The 20,942-nt window shown below is 44.5% G+C and overlaps 1 protein-coding gene across 4 annotated transcripts in view; it reads left to right on the top strand.

Moving 5' to 3' along the window:
- Positions 1 to 20,942, top strand: part of elmo1 (engulfment and cell motility 1 (ced-12 homolog, C. elegans)) — a 308,339-nt gene that overhangs the window by 138,590 nt on the left and 148,807 nt on the right. For all 4 annotated transcript variants that reach the window (XM_078415056.1, XM_078415031.1, XM_078415048.1 and 1 more), the window contains one exon: positions 6,218 to 6,322. In XM_078415056.1, coding sequence (XP_078271182.1) covers positions 6,218 to 6,322 — 105 coding nt within the window. The remainder of the gene's footprint in view (positions 1 to 6,217; positions 6,323 to 20,942) is intronic.

Genomic DNA, 20,942 nt, shown 5'->3' with positions numbered 1-20,942 from the left:
TGCTAAAGTGGGTGGTATAGATAACGAAGATCATAAGTGATATTAGCAGAATTAGGCCATTCGGCCCATCAAGTCTACTCTGCCGTTCAATCATGGCTGATCTATTGTTCCCTCCTCACCCCATTCTCCTGCCTTCTCCCCATAACCTCTAATACCCGTACTAATCAAAAAACTATCTTTGCCTTAAAAATATCCACCAACTTGGCCTCCACAGCCATCTGTGGCAATGAATTCCACAGATTCACCACCCTCTGACGAAATAAATTCCTCGTCATCTCCTTCCTAAAAGAACATCCTTTAATTCTGAGGCTATGATCTCTAGTCCTAGACTCTCCCACTAGTGGAAACATCCTCTCCACATCCACCCTATCCAAGCCTTTCACTGTTCTGTACGTTTCAATGAGGTCCCCCCTCATTCTTTTAAACATGGTTATCAAAAATTACAGCAGGATCTTAATCAGTTGGCAAGTGGGAAGGAAGGATGTTGTTAAGCTGGAAAGATTGCACAGAAGATTTACGAGGATCTTGCCAGGTCTTTTGTGGCTGAGCTATTGGTGTTTATGTGGCAGGCTAGGACTTTATTCCTTGGAGCGCAGGAAAATGATGGGATGATCTTACAGAGATGTATAAGATCATGAAGAGAATAGATTGGGTGAATGCACAGAGTCTTTATTGCAAAAACAGGGACCAGAGTAGGGGAATCAAGAACTGGAAGACATAGGTTTAAGATGAGAGGGGAAAGAAATGATAGGAATCTTAAATACGACTTTTCCACACAGAGGGTGGTAGGTATTTGGGAACCATCTGCTAGAGTTAGTTGAGGCAGGTAAAATAACAACATTTAAAAGACATTTGGACAGATACAGATAGGAAATATTTAGAGGGATATGGGGTAAATGCAGGCAGGTGGGACTTGTGTAGATGGGGCATCTTGGTCGGCAGGAGCAAGTTGGGTTGTACGGCCTGTTGCAGTGCTGTATAACTCTATGATTTTCTATGAGTCTGTGAATCAGTTCCTGTTTTTGCAAGAAAGACGTTACTTATTTTATCGACTGTGTTTGAGTTGGGAAGGTTGTCTGATTGGCAGCAAACCACCTTTGAAGACCAAGATTTTGGGCCAATTTTTTGACATGACATGGTTGGATCACATTTATAAATTGGCCATTCATTATTTATGCAGAGTAAAAAAGCACTTCATCTTCCCAGGTGATTCATTACATCTACCGTCCCGGCTGAGATCATTGGCTCTTGGTATGGTAGCAATTGACAACAAAGCAATTTAAATTTAAAATAGTTTTGCATGAATAATATAAATATTCCAGCTTTGCTCCCTTTGAACTGTTGAAATCATTTCAGTTATCATTACAGCTTTGAATCCCAAATTAATTTGGATTAATTTCCATGAATAAATTAGTTCTACTATAATCTATAATTATAAAGTCGCTTGTTTTTTTCCCCCAGCAGTGCAGAATATTTCTCGATTCCGTTATGGTTAAGGATTTATTTTCTGAATAGCCAGCTAAATCTTTCTTAATTGTGTTTCATCATTTCCCTCCATAATGCTGATTATTTTAACTACTTTGCAGATGTTTCATTTTAATGATTCATTTCATGAATTACCAGCAGCGCCAATTTCACTATTGAACATTGCTGTTAGTTTTTCACAGACAGCGATTTTATGAACAAAATCAAAGGCCCTTTGGTAAAGCATTATCGCAGCAGCCTTTCTGAGTGAGTTTGTGTTATTAGAAGATTAATTTTTTGTGGTAGGTAAATGCTCCTGGAGACTGAATCACACACTGACCATTGCCTCTGGGTTATTTATCAGTGTCCCACTTCTAGTCGAAAGGAGCTTTGCTCAGCGCCACGCTGTGCTTAGCTGTCTGGTTCGCTTTTTGCAAAAAGCTGCCTGATGGATGGCCATGCGTCACTTATTGCTTTTGTTTCTTTGATCGATTCTACGTTTTATTTGGCTTTCAATCTGGCTGTTCAAATGCGAGATTAACTAAAAGCACCTGTGAAACGGCTGTCGCAGTGGGAATCAGTCACCAGTTTGTCTCTTTTCTATAAGAAGATAACTGCAGATGCTGGTACAAATCAAAGGTTTTTATTCACAAACTGCTGGAGTAACTCAGCAGGTCAGGCAGCATCTCAGGAGAGAAGGAATGGGTGACGTTTCGGGTCGAGACCCTTCTTCAGACTGATGTCAGGGGGGCGGGACAAAGGAAGGATATAGGTGGAGACAGGAAGATAGAGGGACATCTGGGAAGGAGGAGGGGACGGGAGGGACAGAGGAGCTATCTAAAGTTTGAGAAGTCGATGTTCATACCACTGGGCTGCAAACTGCCCAGGCGAAATATGAGGTGCTGTTCCTCCAATTTCCGGTGGGCCTCACTATGGCACTGGAGGAGGCCCATGACAGAAAGGTCAGACTGGGAATGGGAGGGGGAGTTGAAGTGCTCGGCCACCGGGAGATCAGTTTGATTAATGCGGACCGAGCGCAGGTGTTCAGCGAAGCGATCGCCGAGCCTGCGCTTGGTTTCGCCGATGTAAATAAGTTGACATCTAGAGCAGCGGATGCAATAGATGAGGTTGGAGGAGGTGCAGGTGAACCTCTGTCTCACCTGGAAAGACCTTGTCTCTTTTCTATCCCCACCTTTAAATTCTCTTGAAGGTTTGAGGCTCCTGGCTGAATGTGCTCTCATAGATACAGAGCGCACTCTTTAATGTTCACCTCAACGACAGTTACCTTGACGGTGGGACACATTCATGTCATGTTTAGTTCAGGGATACAGCGTGGAAACAGGCCCACCAATATGCGATAGTCCACAGATATGGGGACCAAAACTGCTCACAATATTCCTAATGCTTCCTCATCAGCGCCTTATAAAGCCTCGGCATTACATCCCTGCTTTTATATTCATGTCCCTTCGAAATGAATGCTAGCATTGCATTTGCCTTCCTTACCACCAACTCAGCCTGCAAATTAACCATTTGGGAATCCTGCAACCAGCCCTCTCAAGTCCCTTTGCGCATCCGATTTTTGAATCCTTTCCCCATTTAGAAAGTAGTCGACACCTTTATTGCTGCTACCAAAATGCATGGCCGTAGACTTTGCTACGCTCTATTCCATTTGCCCACTCTGCCAACCAGTCCAAGTCCTTCTGCAGATTCCCTGCTTCCTCAACACTACCTGGCCCCTCACCTATCTCCGTATCATCCGCAAACCTGCCATCAATTCCAAATAGTCATCAAACATCCTGTTTCACTGAGATTACTTGAGTGCTAAGTTTTATCCAGATGATCAGGGTGAGGTGGTTGGAAGTGAGAGGGATATCATCTGTCTTGATTTGAACTGTCTGGTAAGACCCCTTGGCATCCTCTTACAGGTCCAAATGGTTACCCATTTTGCTTGACGGATGTCATCTCTGACTGAAGTGGCAGCTTAATTTGGAATGCAAGTATCTGATGGGGGGGCCCAGAACTTCTGTCTTCAGGAGTGTTACCACAAAGCCACAAGTGAAGTGCATGTCCAGGTTCATGGCTAGTTGTTGGGGAAAGTGATGCTCGTATCTTTGTTTCAAGAGCTGCCTGCACATGCACATCCTCTTTGGATCCTTTTAAATTCCGAGACTTGATCTTTAAAAATCCTGAGCAAGGAAGGTTGACCCGTCAGTGCAGCTGTGCAAAAGCCATTCGAGTTAATATTTGAAATTGCATGCTTGACCTTTTACCAGTGAAGTGAACAAGAAATTGAAAGATGTATTTGACATTTCAGGTTTTTGTTGTTGACATTTTACTGTTTTCAGTAAGAGGTGAAGCGAGTTGCATTGATAAAATTGTTGGAATTAAGATGGGAATGTGATGATTTCATGAGGGGAAAAAAAGCCTTAAAACAAACATTAGTACAGGCACCTGGTGTTTTTCGTGCGGGTTGCATGCATGGAAAATAGAGCGCAAATCAAAAAGCAAGATAATCAAACACATGCCAGGCGCCGCACACGACTACACTGTCATACGGTGTCAGGCATAAATTTGAGTGCGTTATTCTTAAAATAGGAGCATGTAAATTAAACTTTGGGGCAGCACGGTGGCACAGTGGTAAAGTTGTTGCTTTACAGCGCCAGAGACCTGGGTTTGATCCCAGCTACAGGTGTTGTCTGTACGGAGTTTGTATGTTCTCCCTGCGTGGGTTTTCCCCGGGTGCTCTGGTTTCCTCCCACACTCCAAAGACGTACAGGTTTGCAGGTTAATTGGCATGGTATAAATGTAAATTGTTCCTAGTGTGACAATAGACAATAGGTGCAGGAGTAGGCCAGAACTTTTGATCCCTTTCCTGTTTTTATAGCATTTATTTCTGCTAATGCATGATTTTTTTGTGTGTGATGGCTTTGAAATAATTCAAAGACTCGAGCCACTTTTATGTGATTAAGAGTCTCATTGGGCTAAGATTTGCTGCCAAAATAACAGTGAACCTAATGGCTTTCTCCATTATTGATAAGTAAATGGAACCACAACTTTGGATGAGGGGCAGATACTCAGTTAAACCAAAGATGAAATGCTGTCTTAACCCTGTGGTAATCTGCACTCAGACTGGTGAAATATATTCTTGTGATTAAAAAGCATTGAATGGTGGATGGCACAGCATTTGCATTGTAAATTCAAAGCAAACTTGTCACAGCATGTTAGAGTGATGTACATTTCAGGTTCCTTTTCATTAATTGATAATTTGCAATTACTGTTACTCTCCCTCATGGGTGTGGGAGGGAAATAACTTTTGCAAATGTCAGGCTGAAATTGCTGCAGAGTTTTGTTTTAAATGCAGTGTTTATTTAATTTTTGTACTTTGCTGTCTATTTTTTCCTGCTCAGTCAATCCCTTTTACCCTTTCCTGTCCCTAGAGTCTATTGGCACCTACAGCACGGAAACAGTCCCTTCGACCCAACTCATTCCGACTGACCAAGATGCCCTACCTAATAAGCTAGTCCCATTTGGCCACATTTGCCCTAAATCCTTCTAAACCTTTCCTATCCATGTCTCTGTATCTGGATTCCAAGGTTTACTCATAATTTTGATCGTTTACTTCTCATAGAGTTCAAATAATCATAAATGTGCCAAAAGGTGAAGGTGCTCAAATTTGCCTTCTTCAGTGATCAGAGAGCTAGATAGAGCTCTTAAGGATAGCGGAGTCAAGGGGGTTTGGGGAGAAGGCAGGAACGGGGTACTGATTGAGAATGATCAGCCATGATCACATTGTATGACGGTACTGGCTCGAATGGCCTCCTCCTACACCTATTGTCTATTGTCTATCAGCAGTGGTGCTGAGAATGGTCACCCCTGAGTTTGATTAGTACGGGTTTCAGGGGTTATGGGGAGAAGGCAGGAGAGAGAGATAGATCAACCCTGTTGAATGGCGGAGTAGACTTGATGGGCCGAATGGCCAAATTTTGCTCTGGGAACTTATGGAAGTGCAGTTCAGAAGGAATATTGCACTTTAATATCTTTTGAAGAAGTTATCTTTTGAAGAAGTGCAAGGTGGTTCTCCCTGGTCTTTTGGTCAATAGTCATCCCTCAACCTACATCTCCAAATTAATTCAACACTATGTGACAAAGGGAATTGAATGTATTAAATTGGAGGTCGTATTTTTGTACAGCTGGGATGAAAGGGGAAAGGAGTGGGTCTGATTGTTCTTCTATGGAGACACAACAAGCACAGTGGGACAAGGGGCCTCACTCTGTGCTACCTTAATATCGGACTGAATGTTTACCTGTGATTATAATAGTGATCAAAAGACAAAGTGTTGGAGGAACTCAGTGGGTCAGGCAGCGTCTGTGGAGGGGATGGACAGCCAACGTTTCGGATAGGGACCCTTCTTCTGAAGACCATTACCGCCACAGATGCTGCCTGATCTGCCTGAGTTCCTCCAATACTCTTATGTTTTGCTCAAGATTCCCACATCCGCAGTTTCATGTTCAAAAGTTCTCGGAGCAGAGTTAGGCTATTCAGCCAATCGAGTCTACTCCGCCATTCAATCGTGGCTAATCTATCTTTCCCCGTCAACCTCATTCTCCTGCCTTCTCCCCATAAACCCTGACGCCTGACAGTCTCTTCGTGTTGCCATAATTGTGCCATAATTGTGCTAGGCAGCGAAGATTTGCTTGTTTGGGAACCGCTGCTTTCTGTGTAAACGTTTGCTTTTCCTCTCCCCTGCTCTAGAATCACGTGAATCCCGCCATGGATTTTACAGAGACTCCACCAGGAATGCTGGCCCTTGACAACATGCTGTACTTTGCCAAGCATCATCAGGATGCTTACATCAGGGTAAGGCCTGTCACTTGACTTCTTTGATTGTTAATACCAACACCATGCACTGTTTCACTACTCGCTGATACCAGGCACACACACTTTGAATGCATTATGGGGTGTAGGGGAACCTGTGGTTTAATTCTTCAGAGCCTTGCTTAGAGCCTTGTGTAGATGCATAGTCTTTTACCCAGAGTCGGGGAATCGCGAACCAGAGGGCACAGGTTTAGACAATAGGTGCAGGAGGAGGCCATTCGGCCCTTCGAGCCAGCACCGCCATTCAATGTGATCATAGTTGATTATTCTCAATCAGTACCCCGTTCCTGCCTTCTCCCCATACCCCCTGACTCCGCTATCCTTAAGAGCTCTATCTAGCTCTCTCTTGAATGCATTCAGAGAATTGGCCTCCACTGCCTTCTGAGGCAGAGAATTCCACAGATTCACAACTCTCTGACTGAAAAACCAGCAGCACCCGCACAAAAATCACTGATCAGCCATGATCACATTGAATGGTGGTGCTGGCTCGAAGGGCTGAATGGCCTCCTCCTGCACCGATTATCTATTGTCTATTGTTTCCTCCCACATTCCAAATATGTACAGGTTTTTAGGTTATTTAGCTTCGGCAAAAATTGTAAATTGTCCCTAGTGTCTAGGATAGTTTTAGTGTACAGGGACCGTTGGTCGGCACAGACTCGGTGGGCTGAAGGGCCCGCTTCAGTGCTGTATCTCTAAACTAAACTAAACTAAACCAAACACCTCGTGTCTTTTTTTGTAAACCAGCACCTGCAGTTCCTTGTGTCTCTAGACAGAAACTATGCAGGCTGGAGGAGGAAATGTCATTGAGGGCTCCAATCTTAAAATGAGAGTCAGGCCATTAAACAGCAGAAACAGGTTCTATTGCAATGTTTAGCAGGTACTTTCACAATGATTAAGAAACATTTAGACAGGTACTTGGACAGGGTAGGTTTGCAGGGATCTGGGCCAAAAGTAGCCAGGTGGGACTAGTGTAGATGGGGCAAATTGAGCCGAAGAGTCTGTTTCCATGCTGTTTGACTCTGTGAGCGCAGGCTCGGCGATCGCTTCGCTGAACACCTGCGCTCGGTCCGCATTGACCAAACTGATCTCCCGGTGGCCGAGCACTTCAACTCCCCCTCCCATCCCCAGTCTGACCTTTCTGTCATGGGTCTCCTCCAGTGCCATAGTGAGGCCCACCGGAAATTGAAGGAACAGCACCTCATATTTCGCCTGGGTAGTTTGCAGCCCAGTGGTATGAACATCGACTTCTCCAACTTTAAATAGTTCCTCTGTCCCTCTCTTCCCCTCCCCCTTCCCAGATCTTCCTGTCTCCACCTATATCCTTCCTTTGCCCCACCCCCCTGACATCAGTCTGAAGAAGGATCTCGACCCGAAAAGTCACCCATTCCTTCTCTCCCGAGATGCTGCCTGACCTGCTGAGTTACTCCAGCATTTTGTGAATAAATACCTTCGATTTGTACCAGCATCTGCAGTTATTTTCTTATGCTTTCTTATGCTTTCCCCCTAAAAGGCTATGAATTCTGAATAGACCCTCAAGGCTAAGGTTGATATTTGTCGCACAGGCTAATTAAGGAATATGGAGCTTCATGGATGAATTAAATTAAGATGCGGACATGCCATGATCTAATTAAATCGTGGAGCAGGCTGCTGGGTCTGAATAGCCTTATTTCTGTTCCTGTTTACATCACTGGCTACTGTGGCCTCCATAATGTTTGGGACAAAGACCCATCATTTATTTATTTGCCTCTGTACTCCACAATTTGAGATTTGTAATAGAAAAAAATCACACGTGGTTAAAATGCACATTGTCAGATTTTAATAAAGGCCATTTTTATACATTTTGGTTTCACCGTATAGAAATTACAGCAGTGTTTATACATAGTTCCCCCCATTTCAGGGCACCATAATGTTTGGCACACAGTAATGTCATGTAAATGAAAGTAGTCATGTTTAGTATTTTGGTGCATATCCTTTACATGCAATGACTGCTTGAAGTCTGTGATTCATGGACATCACCTGTTGCTGGGTGTCTTCTCTGGTGATGCTCTGCCAGGCCTGTATTGCAGCCATCTTTAGCTTATGCTTGTTTTGGGGGCTAGTCCCTTTCAGTTTTCTCTTCAGCATATAAAAGGCATGCTCAATTGGGTTCAGATCGGGTGATTGACTTGGCCACTCAAGAATTTACCATTTTTTAGCTTTGAAAAACTCCTTTGTTGCTTTAGTAGTATGTTTGGGATCATTGTCTTGCTGTAGAATGAACCGCCGGCCAATGAGTTTTCAGGCATTTGTTTGAACTTGAGCAGATAGGATGTGTCTGTCCACTTCAGAATTCATTATGCTACTACCATCAGCTGTTGTATCATCAATGAAGATAAGTGAGCCAGTACCTTCAGCAGCTATACATGCCCAGGATCAACACCCCCACCACCGTGTTTCACAGATGAGGTGGTAAGCTTTGGATCTTGGGCAGTTCCTTCTCTCCTCCATACTTTGCTCTTGCCATAACTCTGACATAAGTTAATCTTCGTCTCATCTGTCCACAAAACCTTTTTCCAGAACTGTGCTAGCTCTTTTAAGTACTTCTTGGCAAACTGTAACCTGGCCATCCTATTTTTGTGGCTAACCAGTGGTTTGCATCTTGCAGTGTAGCCTCTGTATTTCTGTTCATGAAGTCTTCTGCGGACAGTAGTCATTGACAAATCCACACCTGACTCCTGAAGAGTGTTGCTGATCTGTCGGACAGGTGTTTTGGGATTTTTCTTTATTATGGAGAGAATTCTTCTGTCATCAGCTGTGGAGGTCTTCCTTGGCCTGTCAGTCCCTTTGCGATTAGTAAGCTCACCAGTGCTTCTTTCTACTTAATGATGTTCCAAACAGTTGATTTTGGTAAGCCTCATGTTTGGCCGATGTCTCTACCAGTGTAATGGCAGTTTCCATACTTTCTCAAAGTCCAACTTCGATAGCCATTACTGCTCAGGGATGGAATGGAGGTAAAGCTTACGCACACACCGCACTCTGAGATAACAAAAACGAATCTTCCAAACGCTGTTTCTTGATTAATTGGTCTTTATTAAAGTAGCACAAATCAAAAGAGTAATTCATAACTTTTCGTTCTTATCAACTGTTTCTTCTTCAAACAATACAATAAAAATCATGTAGTCATTACCGTGTGGTCCTTGTGAGTGTAGCTGGCGCGAGTGTGGCAGTCGTGAGTGTGGTAAAAAACTATCCTCTCCATCCTCCGAGACTAAACGGACCCACAATCTCTGTCGCTACGTTAGTCTCCTCCCATGTAGACACTCCCCATTACGTATCAAATTATACCCACAAGCATGCAAAAAAGGCAGAAACTTGAAATATTAAACATAGCCATAATACAATGACAGTAACTAAATTAAACGAAAATGGCTCCTACACCCAGTTTTATTCTTGTTTCTCAGTCTCATATTGGCTTCTTTGACTTTCATTGGCACAACTTTGGACCTCATGTTGATAAACAGCAATAAAAGTTTCCAAAGGTGATGGAAAGACTGGGTGCTGAGCGCTCTCTTATACCTGCATTAAGGAGGCATTTAAACACACCTGAACAATTACAAATGCCTGTGAAGCCATGTGTCCCAAACATTATGGTGCCCTGAAATGGGTGGACTATGTATAAACACAGCTGTAATTTCTACATGGTGAAACCAAAATGTATAAAAATACCTTTTAATAAAATCTGGCAATGTGCACTTTAACTCATGTGATTTTTTTCTGTTACAAATCTCAAATTGTGGAGCACGGAGGCAAATAAATAAATGATGGGTCTTTGTGCCGAACATGATGGAGGGCACTGTATAAGCACTGAAGTAGTGTATTTACGTAATTTATTTAGTTATCAAAACTAGAATCATTACTACTTCAAGCTGCTTAACTCTCTGGCATGATTGTAGTTGAACGGACTGACACAGGACATGATCGGACTCGCTATGTTCAGTACTTTGTGTCGCGATGCTGCCTGACCCGCTAAGTTATTCCAGCACTTTGTTATCTTGGGTGTAAACCAGCATCTGCATTTGCTTTCTACATCACAGCACAGTAACTGGCCATTCACAGCCACAGTCTATGACTACGGGTCTATGATTCACACCAGCATTTCTGTTTCACACTTGCTTCCGCATAGCCAGCCATCTAATTCTTTGTTGTTCGTTGGATGAAGGGATTAAAAGTACCATTAGCAAATTTGCAGATGATACAAAGCTGGGTGGTAGTGTGAACTGTGAGGAAGTTGCCATGAGGTTGCAGGGTAACTTGGACAGGTTGTGTGAGTGGGCGGATGCATGGCAGATGCAGTGTAATGTGGATAAGTGTGAGGTTATCCACTTTGGTGGTAAGAATAGGAAGGCACAGTATTATCTGAATGGTGTCAAGTTAGGAACAGGGGACGTACAACGAGATCTGGGTGTCCTAGTGCATCAGTCACTGAAAGGAAGCATGCAGATACAGCAGGCAGTGAAGAAAGCCAATGGAATGTTGGCCTTCATAACAAGAGGAGTTGAGTATAGGAGCAAAGAGGTCCTTCTGCAGTTGTACAGGGCCCTAGTGAGACCGCACCTGGAGTACTGTGTGCAGTTTTGGTCTCCAAATTTGAGGAAGGATATTCTTGCTATTGAGGGCGTGCAGCGTAGGTTTACTAGGTTAATTCCCGGAATGGCAGGACTATCATATGTTGAAAGACTGGAGCGACTAGGCTTGTATACACTGGAATTTAGACGGATGAGAGGAGATCTTATCGAAACGTATAAGATTATTAAGGGGTTGGACACGTTGGAGGCAGGAAACATGTTCCCAATGTTGGGGGAGTCCAGAACAAGGGGCCACAGTTTAAGAATAAGGGGTAGGCCATTTAGAACTGAGATGAGGAAAACCTTTTTCAGTCAGAGAGTTGTGAATCTGTGGAATTCTCTGCCTCAGAAGGCCAATTCTCTGAATGCATTCAAGAGAGAACTAGATAGAGCTCTTAAGGACAGCGGAGTCAGGGGGTATGGGGAGAAGGCAGGAACGGGGTACTGATTGAGAATGATCAGCCATGATCACATTGAATGGCGGTGCTGGCTCGAAGGACTGAATGGCCTCCTCCTGCACCTATTGTCTATTGTCTATTGTTCTGTCCCTTCCTCCCTTGTGTTTCGTTTAGTTTAGTTTAGTGATAAAGTGTGGAAACAGGCCTTTTGGCTCACTGAGTCCACGCCAACTAGTGATCACCCACTCATTAGTTCTACCCTACACACTGGGGGACAATTTACCGAAGCCAATTAGCCGTTAAACCTGCACGCCTTTGGAGTGTGGGAGGAAACCGGGGCACCCAGAGAAAACCCACGTGGTCACAGGGAGAATGAACAAACTCCGGACAGACAGCACCCATTGACTACAGGCGCCGTCTGTACGGAGTTTGTACGTTCTCCCCGTGAACTGCGTGGGTTTTCTCCGAGATCTTCGGTTTCCTCCCACACTCCAAAGACGTGCAGGTATGTAGGTTAATTGACTGGGTAAAAATTGTCCCCAGAGTGTGTGGGGATCGCTGGGCGGCGCGGACTCGGTGGGCCGAAGGGCCTGTTTCCGCGCTGTATCTCTAAATCTAAATCTAAAAACCCGTGGTCAGGATTGAACCCGTGTGCGTGCGTGCGTGCGTGCTCTCTCTCTCTCTCTCTCTCCGGAACCTCCTCACGAATCCCTTATCGGATTTGTTTATGACCACCTTACATTGATGACCATTGACTTTAAACTTGCCCACAAATTGACTTGTCTCCTTCAAGCAGCTTTCTAATTTGACAGAAATCTTTTGGGTCACCTCTTGCCTGCATTCATCTATCAGTGCCTCTGTGACAGTGACTCACTGCATGAGCACAAAATGCATTTTGTAATCCATTAGTATCCCCTTGGCTGCTCTGACAGCTGAGGCCAAGTGCCAACTCTGAAAGATCAATTACATTTTAACCGCCGTATATAAAAGTCAGTGGTTAGAAGCTTAAATTAATTCTGTGACATATGAAACGCAGATAGATTCAACTAGCTAATACTTCTTAAGTTTATTTCCTGCAGGTGAACACAGTTAAACGTCAATAATCTGCTTTCCCAAGCATTTGGAAATCCAAATGGTTCGGTATCTGGCTCACCGGATGATACAGTCAGAGAGTTGTGAATCTATGGAATTCTCTGCCTCAGAAGGCAGCGGAGGCCAATTCTCTGAATGCATTCAAGAGCGAGCCAAAAAGAGCTCTTAAGGATAGCGGAGTCAGGGGGTATGGGGAGAAGGCAGGAACGGGGTACTGATTGAGAATGATCAGCCATGATCACATTGAATGGCGGTGCTGGCTCGAAGGGCCGAATGGCCTCCTCCTGCACCTATTGTCGATCGTCTATACCTGCTTGATGAATCCCGTGAGTTTCGCCTCCGGGTGCTCCTGTTTCCAATGGGTTTGTGGGTTAATTGGCCCTAATGTGTAGGGAATAGATGAGAAAGTCCAATAACAGAACTTGTGGGCAAGGAGTGAACTCAGCAGGCCTGCTTCTAGGCTTAGAAGAAATAAACTTAGAAGTATTAGCCTGTTGGTTCCATCTGTGTTTCATGCATCGGAAAAATTGTTTAAACTTCAAACCACTGATTTTTATATATGGTGGTTAAAATTTAAACTTAAAGTAAACTTAAGCTTACACTTAACTGGGCCTCAGTTCCCACACACCCTTTCTATTCACTCTGTCCCCAGTTCCCCTACTCCTTTCTTACTCTCCAGGTCCCCAGTTCCCGCGCTTAGAGTCACAGAGTCACAGAGTGACACAGTGTGGAAACAGGCCCTTCGGCCCAACTTGCCCACACCAGCCAACATGCCCCTCCATATCCCTCCAAACTTGTCCTATCCAGGTACCTGTCTAACAGTTTCTTAAACGTTGGGATGGTCCCAGCCTCAGCTATCTCCTCTGGCAGCTTGTTCCATACACCCACCACCCTTTGTGTGAAAAAGTTACCCCTCAGATTCCTATTAAACCTTTTCACCTTCACCTTGAACCCATGTGCTCTGGTCCTTGATTCCCCTACTCTGGGCAAGAGATTGTGTGCATCTAACTTGCTAAGTTCTCACCAGTTTGGTGGCTCCTACACTCACTTACCACTCACCAGCTTCTGGATTCCTGTGTCCCCTTTGTGATGTTCTTTGAGACGTTGGCTCTGACGCAGGTCAATTCCTGCCTCGGTAACAACCTGTTTCAATACGCCTACCGCCACAACGGATCAACGACTGATGTGAGCTTGCTGGTTCCCCACTCTGCGCTGGGCAACAGGAATAGAAACGCCAGGCTGTTTTTCATCGACTACAGCTCAGCCTTCAACACCGTCCTCCCTTCCAAACTCTGTGTCAAAGTTGGGGAACTGGATGTCTTCAGCTCCCTATGCAACGAGATCCATGCCTTCCTCATCAACATGCAGGCACTTCCGACTTACTCACGGAATTGCTATTGAGGGCGTGCAGCATAGGTTTACTAGGTTAATTCCCGGAATGGCGGGACTATCATATGTTGAAAGACTGGAGCGACTAGGCTTGTATACACTGGAATTTAGAAGGATGAGAGGAGATCTTATCGAAACGTATAAGATTATTAAGGGGTTGGACACGTTAGAGGCAGGAAACATGTTCCCAATGTTGGGGGAGTCCAGAACAAGGGGCCACAGTTTAAGAATAAGGGGTAGGCCATTTAGAACTGAGATGAGGAAAATCTTTTTCAGTCAGAGAGTTGTGAATCTGTGGAATTCTCTGCGTCAGAAGGCAGTGGAGGCCAAATCTCTGAATGCATTCAAGAGAGAGCTAGATAGAGCTCTTAAGGATAGCGGAGTCAGGGGGTACGGGGAGAAGGCAGGAATGGGATACTGATTGAGAATGATCAGCCATGATCACATTGAATGGCGGTGCTGGCTCGAAGGGCCGAATGGCCTCCTCCTGCACCTATTGTCTATTGAATGTAACCCTAATGTAAGTGAGGCAATTACTATTGCAACCTTTAAGAAACGTTTGGACGGGTACATGGATAGGACATGTTTGGAGGGATATGGACCAAACGCAGGCAGGTGGGACTAGTGTCGTGGACATGTTGGCCGGTGTGGGCAGGTTGGGCCGAAGGGCCTATTTCCATACTATGACTCTAAGTCTGATTTTACGTAAGTCGGAATCACTTCATTGCTCCAGGTCATACCTGCTGCATTTGACAACTAAACACTTGAATCTTTAAACTTACCTGCAGTCTCTTGAAACTCATCGACTGAGACGTTACATAGAAACATAGAAACATAGAAAATAGGTGCAGGAGTAGGCCATTCGGCCCTTCGAGCCTGCACCACCATTCAATATGATCATGGCTGATCATCCAACTCAGTATCCCGTACCTGCCTTCTCTCCATACCCCCTGATCCCTTTAGCCACAAGGGCCACATCTAACTCCCTCTTAAATATAGCCAATGAACTGGCCTCAACTACCTTCTGTGGCAGAGAATTCCACAGATTCACCACTCTCTGTGTGAAAAAAAACTTTCTCATCTCGGTCCTAAAAGACTTCCCCCTTATCCTTAAACTGTGACCCCTTGTTCTGGACTTCCCCAACATCGGGAACAATCTTCCTGCATCTAGCCTGTCCAACCCCTTAAGAATTTTGTAAGTTTCTATAAGATCCCCCCTCAATCTTCTAAATTCTAAATTCCAGCGAGTACAAGCCGAGTCTATCCAGTCTTTCTTCATATGAAAGTCCCAGGAATCAATCTGGTGAACCTTCTCTGTACTGTTGAGCATCTGTTGAAAAATGAATTAAAAGTATGTTGAAGTATTAATAGAACAACATCTGTAGGTCCAGTATATTTGCTAGTCTGGCACCATAGTCACGAGTGTGCCAGATTAATTGAGTTTTGCTGTAGCTTTAGATTAGTGAAATTCATGAGCTCCATACTACCAACAAGAGGTTTGCATGATGCTTTAGTTACTGGGTAAGTAATCAGTGGCCTGGCCCATGGATCCTTGGATATAAGGCAGGAGTGATGGGATGGTGCAGTACGTTGCGATAGTCCCAGCCTCACCTATCTCCTCCGGCAGCTTGTTCCATACACCCACCAACCTTTGTGTGAAAAAGTTACCCCTCAGATTCCTATTAGATTTTTCCCCCACACCTTAAACCTATTTAGTCTGATGCTGCATGTCTGTTGGGTTTCAATAACTGGGCAAAGTTTAATTTCTAGATTTCATAAGATCGTTATTTGATATGTAGAATTGGATTATGAAAGATTTCCAATATATTAATTTGCCACTAGTGCTGAATTATATTATTTTCTCATCAGAATTTTTCAACTCCAGTCATTTTGTAAATACAAACCAGGAGGCCTATAGTTACTCAAGATATGGTAAATTTACTCTTGCCTAAACCAAGCCTGCTCAATTAGAGCTGAATTTTACTAGCCACAGAGATCAAGTTGGAGGTCCCTCGGTATCCTTCCTCCCTCCATTATGAGCATCATCCCAAAATAAAACTGTAAGAGTTCGCAAAGTGGACCCAAGCAACCAGTAGCCTCACCGGCCAGACATAACTCAAACAGTATCACATTTATAATTGACGATAGACACAAAAACCTGGAGTAACTCAGCGGGACGGGCAGCATCTCTGGAGAGAAGGAATGGGTGACGTTTCGGGTCGAAATCCTTCTTCAGACTCAACCCGAAACACCGCCCATTCCTTCCAACAAGAGACGCTGCCTGCCCCGCTGAGTTATTCCAGCAATTTGTGTCTATCTTCGGTGTAAACCAGCATCTGCAGTTCCTTCATGTTTATAATCCCTGACTTTATCCAAGGGAGCCCATTTTTTACCATGCGGATTGTCACATACACGATTTTGAGAGAAATGTTTGCAAACTGAATTTCCTGCTGCTTTTCCCAGCCGGCACGCATCACGAGGGCAAGATCGTCAGACTGTGCCCTTTCACTTGCACTTTTATTCCCATTGTGCTCATGCAGTGGCTCACTGCTTTGGCACAAGTAGCTGCAAGAATTTAATATCTAAAAGGGAATGGAAACTGCCGACTGCTCAGTTTTTAAGTTTATTTAAAAATGTCTCTGATCAGTTTGCACAAGTGGAGATGTGAGACCATATAGCCAGCTTAACTACTTATAAGGGTTATTAACTAACCAAATATTGAGACAAAGTCGGAGTCCTTTTTGGTGAAACTAGAACTGAAATGACATCAATGAAATGAGGACATGGTGATGGATTTATTGTGCTTAAGTCTTCTTGAGGTGGTTTATTATTATATATTTCTTCCTCCAATATGTTGAGTTTAGTTTATTGTCACATGTACCGAGGTACAGTGGAAAGCTTTTGTTGCGTGCTGCCCAGTCAGCGGGAAGACAATACATGATTACAATCGAACCATCCACAGTGTACATGATAAAAGGAATAACATGAAAGGCGGCACGGTGGCGTAGAGGTAGAGCTACTGCCTTACAGCGCTGGAGACCCGGATTCGATCCTGACTATGGGTGCTTGTCTGTTTGGAGTTTGTACGTTCTCCCCGTGACCTGCGTGGGTTTTCTCCAAGGTCTTCGGTTTCCCACCACACTCCAAAGACGTACAGGTTTGTAGGTTAATTGGCTAGGTATAATTGTCCCTAGTGCGTGTAGGATAGTGTTTGTAGCGGGGATCGCTGGTCGATGCGGACTCCTTGGGTCGAAGGGCCTGTTTCCACGCTGTATCTCTAAACTAAACTAAACTAAATAAATAACGTTTAGTGCAAGATAAAGCCATTAAAGTCCGATCAAAAATAATCCAAGGGGTTATTAGATCAGGCCTGCTCTCTTGTTGTGTTTTTACTTTGCAAATGAGTAACGTGGCTTATTATATTCCATTTATCGGAATAGTGTGGAGTTAGTCCCAGAAGAGATTCCTGTCTACTCCATTTCAAATAGGGAGACGATGAATCCGAAAGTAAAATGAATGTTGCCAGCAGCAGAATAATTCTCTCCAGTGATTATCATGGATGAATGGAGCTTTCTTCCAGCTCTGTAAATTTGATGTGTAGCTTTGGCAAAAGGAAAAGGGCATAATATATTTTATTTATTCAGGCAAAAGCAAGTAAAGCAGAGGTCACGGTGTATCCTAGCCTCTGGACTGCAAATACTTCAAGGAAGAATGTTTGATATATGTTTCTATGTATTATTCACAGTGGGTTCTATGTTTCTATGTATTATTCACAGTGGGTTCTGAAAATTGTCATTGGGTTTCTGTGTAATGCCAGTGAACACAAGTCAGTCGGCAATAACGCTGCTGGACTGTCCTGGGGTTTCCAGAAAATAAGGAAAATGTTGCTGCAAACAACTCTGAAGGAAATCAAAGGGTCATCTTTTAAAAAAATATATACACGTTTACTTTTCACGTTTTAAATCATAGAATGGTCCTGGCCAGTGTCCATTGAAACTGCATGGATCAGTGACGATTCGGGTCAGGACCCTTCTTCAGATTGATTGTAGTGGGGAGGAGAAAGCTGGAAAAGAGGCAGGCGTGGGACATTTCAGATATCTATGTCTGCAGTAGTTTGCTAATTGTAAATGGAACAGTACAGCACAGGGACGGACCCTGTACAAAATCATGAGAGGAATAGATCGGGTTGATGCACAGAGTCTCTTGCCCAGAGAAGGGGAATCGAGGACCAGAGGACGTAGCTTCAAGGTGAAAGGGGAGAAGATTTAATAGAAATCTGAGGGGTAACGTTTTCACACGAAGGGTGGTGGGTGTATGGAACACTCTGCCAGAGGAGTAGTTAAAGCTGGGACTATTCCAACATTTAAGAAACAGTTAGACAGGTACATGGATAGGACAGGTTTGGAGGGATATGGACCAAGCGCAGGCAGGTGGGACTAGTGTTGCTGGGACATGTTGGCCGATGTGGGCAAGTTGGGCCGAAGGGCCTGTTGCCACACTGTATCACTCTATGACTCTATGGCCCGCAGTGTTTTGCTGAACACGATGCCTAGTTAAAATGATCTCATCTGCCTGTACGTGATCCATTATATTGAGTCCTTATGCAAGAGGCGCCATTTTGCAGTCCCAGCTACAGTTGGCCACAAAGGCCCGTTGTAACCGTCCCCTACTCCATTCTGTGGAATTCTCTGCCTCAGAAGGCAGTGGAGGCCAATTCTCTGAATGCATTCAAGAGAGAGCTGGATAGAGCTCTTAAGGATAGTGTAGTCAGGGGAGATGGCAGGAACGGGGTACTGATTGAGAATGATCAGCCATGATCACATTGAATGGCGGTGCTGGCTCGAAGGGCCGAATGGCCTCCTCCTGCACCTATTGTCTATTGTCTATTACTGTCGTCCTGCGAACCGTCGTCCCTCTCCACACCCGGCCTTCTTCAGCCTTTGTTCCCCGGGGGATAGATGTTTGGATAGGCACATGGTGGGATATGTATTACATGCAGGTAGATGACTTGGCCTTCCATATCCTTCTGTTCCCTGTTCTTACATGTGCCTATCTAAAAGTGCCTCTTAAACACCGCAATTGTATCTGCCTCCACCCCACCCCTGGCAATTCTTTCCAGACTTCTTTTATTCTCGGTATATAAAAAAACATGTCGCACATTTCACCATTAAACTGTCCCCCTCTCACCCTCTAGTGTTGGCCATCTCCACCCTGGGAAAAAAGTTCTGACTGCTCTCCTCTCAAAATGTTATACTTCTATCAAGTTTCCCCTCAATCTTCGACGTTCCAGAGAAAACAATACAAGTTTATCCAACGTTTCTTTGTCGCTGAAACCCTCTAATTCAGGCAGCATTCTCGTTTTCACCTAGCCCACAACTAACTATGGCCTGTTTCCTTTATCATCATTACTTTTTTTTGCATATCTTTCACTCATCTATATACTAAAACTCTCGTTTGTTTGTTTGTTTGTTCCTGAACTACAGCCAAATCGGTATACGATAGCGCGACAATTTTAGGCCCACCTTACTCACCGTCGTCCCTTTGGTGCTAATGGAAGAAGTTTCATTGAAATCGGTGTTATATTTTTAAAGTTATTCATATTTTAAAGTTTCAATCTATCACCTAGGGAGGGAAGGGGGAGGGAGGGTGATAGAGGGGGGGGGAGGGAGGGAGGGGGAGGAGGGAGGATAAGGGGGGGTTTGAGGGGGATGGAGTGGGGGGAGGGGGAGGGGAGAGTGAGGGGAGGAGGGGGGAGTGAGGGGAAGGGAGGGAGAGGAAGGGGGGGAGTAGGGAGGAGAGGGTGCTGTACCAATGCAGGAGAGGTTTGGGCCCAACGGGTCCTCTTGGTTTAGTTTGTTCTATATCTCTCTCTGTCACCGCCTATACCTCTTGTTTCCTTTTCCCCTGACTCTCAGTCTGAAGAAGGGTCTTGACCCAAAACATCACCTATTCCTTTTCTCCAGAGATGCTGTCTGACCCGCTGAGTCGCTCCATCTTCGTGTGTCGAGTATTCTGGTAAACCCCCTTTGCAGTCTCACCAAAGCCCCTGTAATGGGAAGAGCAGAACGGCACGCGATACTCCAAATGCAGCTTAACCAAAGTCTTCTGGAGCTGTGTTAGAATATCCTGAACCTGGAAATTCAATCAAAGTGGTGCTTTGAGTTGTGAACGTGTTAACAAGAGATCACCTCACATTATTTGTTGCTGCTGCTGCTGCTGCTTTGTTCAGACGCAAATAGAATATTTGTTTGCTGCGCTGCCCTGACCTGCAATATGTCTTCATTGGTGATTTGAATATATAGTGGATATTCTGATGCCTATTTTTAAGAGCTGATGTGGTTGATTGGAGCATAAATTGCAGTGCCTGGAGTGGTTCTACATCGTGTGCAATTCACGTGGAACGCAGGGAGGGGGTGGTTGAAGAGTGTGGCTTCAAATTGAAATACTGCATTGGCTCTGAGGACATCATTCAACTCCTGGACTTGTCAAGTGCTGTAACCTTGCGAGCTCCAATGATAACTGTGGTGTCTCCACTTCCCTTGGGAGTGGGTGGTGATGCGGAGAATGGGGGAGGGTGGGAACAATTGGTTCCTTTACGCATAGGCAAATTGATATTTCCAGCTCAGCTGAAACCAGGTCTGAAAGGCAGGCAGTCAATTTATGGAACCCGGTTATATATCTGTCTTATTTGGAACTTGGATAAAATAATTAGATGACAGTCTGTCAAAATATGCACAGATTTGATGTTTGGAATGCATATAATTGATGCAGTTTAATGCTTGTTCAGTTGTAGGAAAGGATGCAATAGTGTATTACCTAGTTAGAGCAGGTATACAGATATACTTGCAACGCCTGAGACCCGGTTTTGATCCTGACTGCGGGCGCTGTCTGTACGGAGTTTGCACGTTCTCCCGTGACCTGCGATGGGGGTTTCTCCGGGTGCTTCGGTTTCCTCCCACACTCCAAAGATATACAGATTTGTAAGTTAATTGGCTTGGTAAAATTGTAAAGTGTCCCTAGTGTGTGGGTAGGATAGTGTTAACGTGCGAGGATCACTGGTCGGCATGGACTCGGTGGGCCTAAGGGCCGATTTTCACACTGTATCTCTAAACTAAACTA

The sequence above is a fragment of the Rhinoraja longicauda genome, chromosome 2 (genome assembly GCF_053455715.1).
Source record: "Rhinoraja longicauda isolate Sanriku21f chromosome 2, sRhiLon1.1, whole genome shotgun sequence".
NCBI lineage: Eukaryota > Metazoa > Chordata > Chondrichthyes > Rajiformes > Arhynchobatidae > Rhinoraja > Rhinoraja longicauda.
The sequence above is the reverse complement of the archived record's forward strand: the minus strand, read 5'-3'. Positions and strand labels throughout refer to the sequence as shown.